This window comes from Geospiza fortis, unplaced genomic scaffold (assembly GCF_000277835.1).
Source record: "Geospiza fortis unplaced genomic scaffold, GeoFor_1.0 scaffold2, whole genome shotgun sequence".
Taxonomy (NCBI): Eukaryota; Metazoa; Chordata; class Aves; order Passeriformes; family Thraupidae; genus Geospiza; species Geospiza fortis.
This window is the reverse complement of record NW_005054366.1, coordinates 3,593,726-3,596,443: the sequence shown is the minus strand read 5'-3', so window position 1 is coordinate 3,596,443 and position 2,718 is coordinate 3,593,726. Positions and strand designations below refer to the sequence as shown.

Here is a 2,718-nt window from a genome sequence, read left to right as displayed (position 1 = left end):
CGGCCAGCCCCGGCGCTCCAGCACCTGAGGGACGGCACGGCAGGGTCGGGCTGGCTGCGGGGCACTGCTCAGGGGGTCTCGCAGCAGAGGGCCACCACCAGCCCCAGCCCGGGCACATGGACCCTGCTGGGCTCCCCAGAAGGAGGCAGGGCTGAGGGGACGTGCCCGGCTCTGTCCCGCGGCAGATGAGCTCACCTGCTCGATGATCTTGCAGCTCAGGGGCACATAGGCCCCGCCAAAGACATAGGCCATGTCCCGAGGCATTTTGAGGTCATACTCGCCATCCAGCCGAGGGATCTGCAGTGACAGGTGACACCAAGGGTGCCTCGTTCCCCCTCAGAGGTGCAGGGGTGAGGAGACACAGACACTTCAGCCACGGCTCTGTCCCCACCCCACCCCACCATGCCAGAGCCACCATCACATGGCCTGGAGGGGCTGTGCAGCAGGGGCCAGGGACAGAATCTCCCTGAAATGTCCCAGAAATGTCATCTTGCCAGCACCCTAGGACCTCTGCCTAGGTCAGACACAGGGCTGCCTGCCCAGCGCCATGCAGTGTCTGAAGGGGGCAAGGAAAGCCCCAGCACTCCCAGGGCCAGGGCAGAGTGGGAAGCTGGCAGTGGACCCCAGCCCCGAGGAGAAGCCCCCAGGCTGCCTGGAGCAGCTGCTGCAGCTCTGGCCCTGAGCTGTGTCCCCCTGGGGTGCCAAGCCTGCAGCCTGGGCACGGGCTGAGCAGAGCTGTCTGCTCTGTGGCACTGTGTCCAGCCAGCATCCCTTGAGGACATACCAACCCCAGCTTCTTGCTTATGGCTCGGAAATTACTCTTTCTGGCCAAAGAACTGAATGCATCCGTAATCTTTCCTGGAAAACGTGACAAGGAGAAACATCTTGAGAGGCTGTGTCTGGACAGCAGAGCCAGGCTGGCAGAGCTGTGCAGAGCTGTGTGCTCTGGAGAATGGCCGTGGTGCTGCCAGCCCTGGTGCCCCCAGAGCGGAGCCCCCCGCCCTGCCTGCAGCACCACTGCTTGCCCCGTGCCTCCAGCCAGAGCTGGGCCAGCAGCTCCCCTTGCCGGGCTCCAGGACATGGGGCAGGGGCTGGCGCACCTGCAGCACGGTCTGTCACCAGCTTGCTGACTTTGCTCTCCACGGCTGTCAGGGTCTCCCCAGCTGCCTGCTCGGTCAGCAGCCCGATGCGCTTGAGGTTGTGGAAGGTCAGCAAGTGCTCGGGGCCATAGCTCTGTGACCGGGGAGCAGCATCAGATCAGCGTGGGCTCCTATGTGAGCACGGGCAGCACACGGGCTGGCCCCTCTGAGGCAGGGCACAGCCTGCCCAGAGCCCCAGCAGGCACAGGGCAGGGGCAGGTAGAGCCTGGGGCTCACATGGAGCCTGTGCAGGCAGGGTCTGTCCTGCAGGGACAGCCGGGGTGTGCTGGGGCTCAGCGAGGGCTGTGCAGGCAGGGTCTGTGCTGGGGCCCATGTGGAGCCCGTGCAGGCAGGGACAGCCCCTGGAGTGCCGCTGCCCAGCCCCTCGAGGCCGGGAGCACGGGGAGGGGACCCCGCCCGGCCCAGCTCTCGCTCACCTGCAGGTACTGGGTTTTCAGGGAGCGGTAGTCCTTGGGGATGAGACCTGCGGGGAGCAGCAGGTGAGCTCTGTGCCAGGCTGGGGCTGGGTGCCCTGCTGGCCTGGCAGAGCGGGGTGCTCACCGTTTTCTGTGATGGACAGGAGGCACATGAGGCGCAGGCTCTCGACGGGGGACACCTGTGCAAATGGGGGTTAGGGGGGCACCTGTGGGAGCAGGGTCGGGGGGACACCTGTGGAAGTGGGATTAGGGGGGCAGCACGGTGCTCCTGTGCAGCCAGCAGCCCCTGCTCTCACCTGGCGGTCGATGTGCTCCTCGATGAAGCTGGTGCTCTCACGGATGTCAAAGCCCTCCAACAGTGCTGTGGCAGGGGCACGGGCAGCGTCACCCCAGGGCTCTTGCCAGCCTGCTGGGCTGGGCTCTGGGCTCCGCTGCCCTCCCAGCACCCCAGGGAATGGGCCCCAGCCCGCCACACAGTCCCTCTCACAGAGTGCAGCCTGACCCTACTGAGGAGCTTGAGACACCCCCGAAAGAGGGGCCTGGGAGGACGGCGCCACACAGGGCACACCCAGGCATGAGGGCGGGCCTGGGGCCAGCGAGGCCATGGCTCAGACTGGGGCAGGCACAGATGGAGCAGCACTCACAGTGTTCAGCCTTGATGGTCTCCTGGAAGTCCTGCTTGGTTTTCTTTTTCATGATAGACTCACAGGCACCAATATCTACACAGCCAAGAGACACAGCGGCTTGGAGGGGAGAGAGCTCTGCAGGCACTGCTAGCACAGGCCAGCAGCCCCTGCCCCGTCCCTGCTGGGCACACCCAGGGCCCCCAGCCCCTGCTTTCCCCCAGCCCCAGCAGCACAGCCGAGGGCTCCCCTGCCCCTCGGTTCCTACGCAGGCTCAGCAGGCGATGCTCCTGCTTCAGTCCCTTCAGCTCCTGGGACACAAAGTCCTTCATCTGCTTGATGTCCATGCCCCGGCGCCGCTGCGGGAGGGAGAGCAGGGGCTGTGGCCAGGCTGCACTGGGGCTGTGGCCAGGCTGCACTGGGGCTGTGCCCAGGCTGCACTGGGGCTGTGGCCAGGCTGCACTGGGGGCTGTGGCCAGGCTGCACTGAGCAGTGGCCAGGCTGCTCTGGGGCTGTGCC

At 66.2% G+C, this 2,718-nt stretch overlaps 1 protein-coding gene across 1 annotated transcript in view; it reads right to left on the bottom strand.

Moving 5' to 3' along the window:
• Positions 1 to 6: 6 nt before the first annotated feature.
• Positions 7 to 2,718, bottom strand: part of VPS33B (VPS33B late endosome and lysosome associated) — a gene marked incomplete at its 3' end in the record, with an annotated part of 16,752 nt that continues 14,040 nt past the window's right edge. The window contains exons 13-21 of the mRNA XM_031059676.1: positions 2,468 to 2,558; positions 2,221 to 2,295; positions 1,873 to 1,937; positions 1,701 to 1,755; positions 1,577 to 1,623; positions 1,101 to 1,233; positions 785 to 858; positions 196 to 297; positions 7 to 24 (exon numbers count right to left, since the gene is read on the bottom strand). Of these exons, the coding sequence (XP_030915536.1) occupies positions 7 to 24; positions 196 to 297; positions 785 to 858; positions 1,101 to 1,233; positions 1,577 to 1,623; positions 1,701 to 1,755; positions 1,873 to 1,937; positions 2,221 to 2,295; positions 2,468 to 2,558 (660 nt within the window). The remainder of the gene's footprint in view (positions 25 to 195; positions 298 to 784; positions 859 to 1,100; positions 1,234 to 1,576; positions 1,624 to 1,700; positions 1,756 to 1,872; positions 1,938 to 2,220; positions 2,296 to 2,467; positions 2,559 to 2,718) is intronic.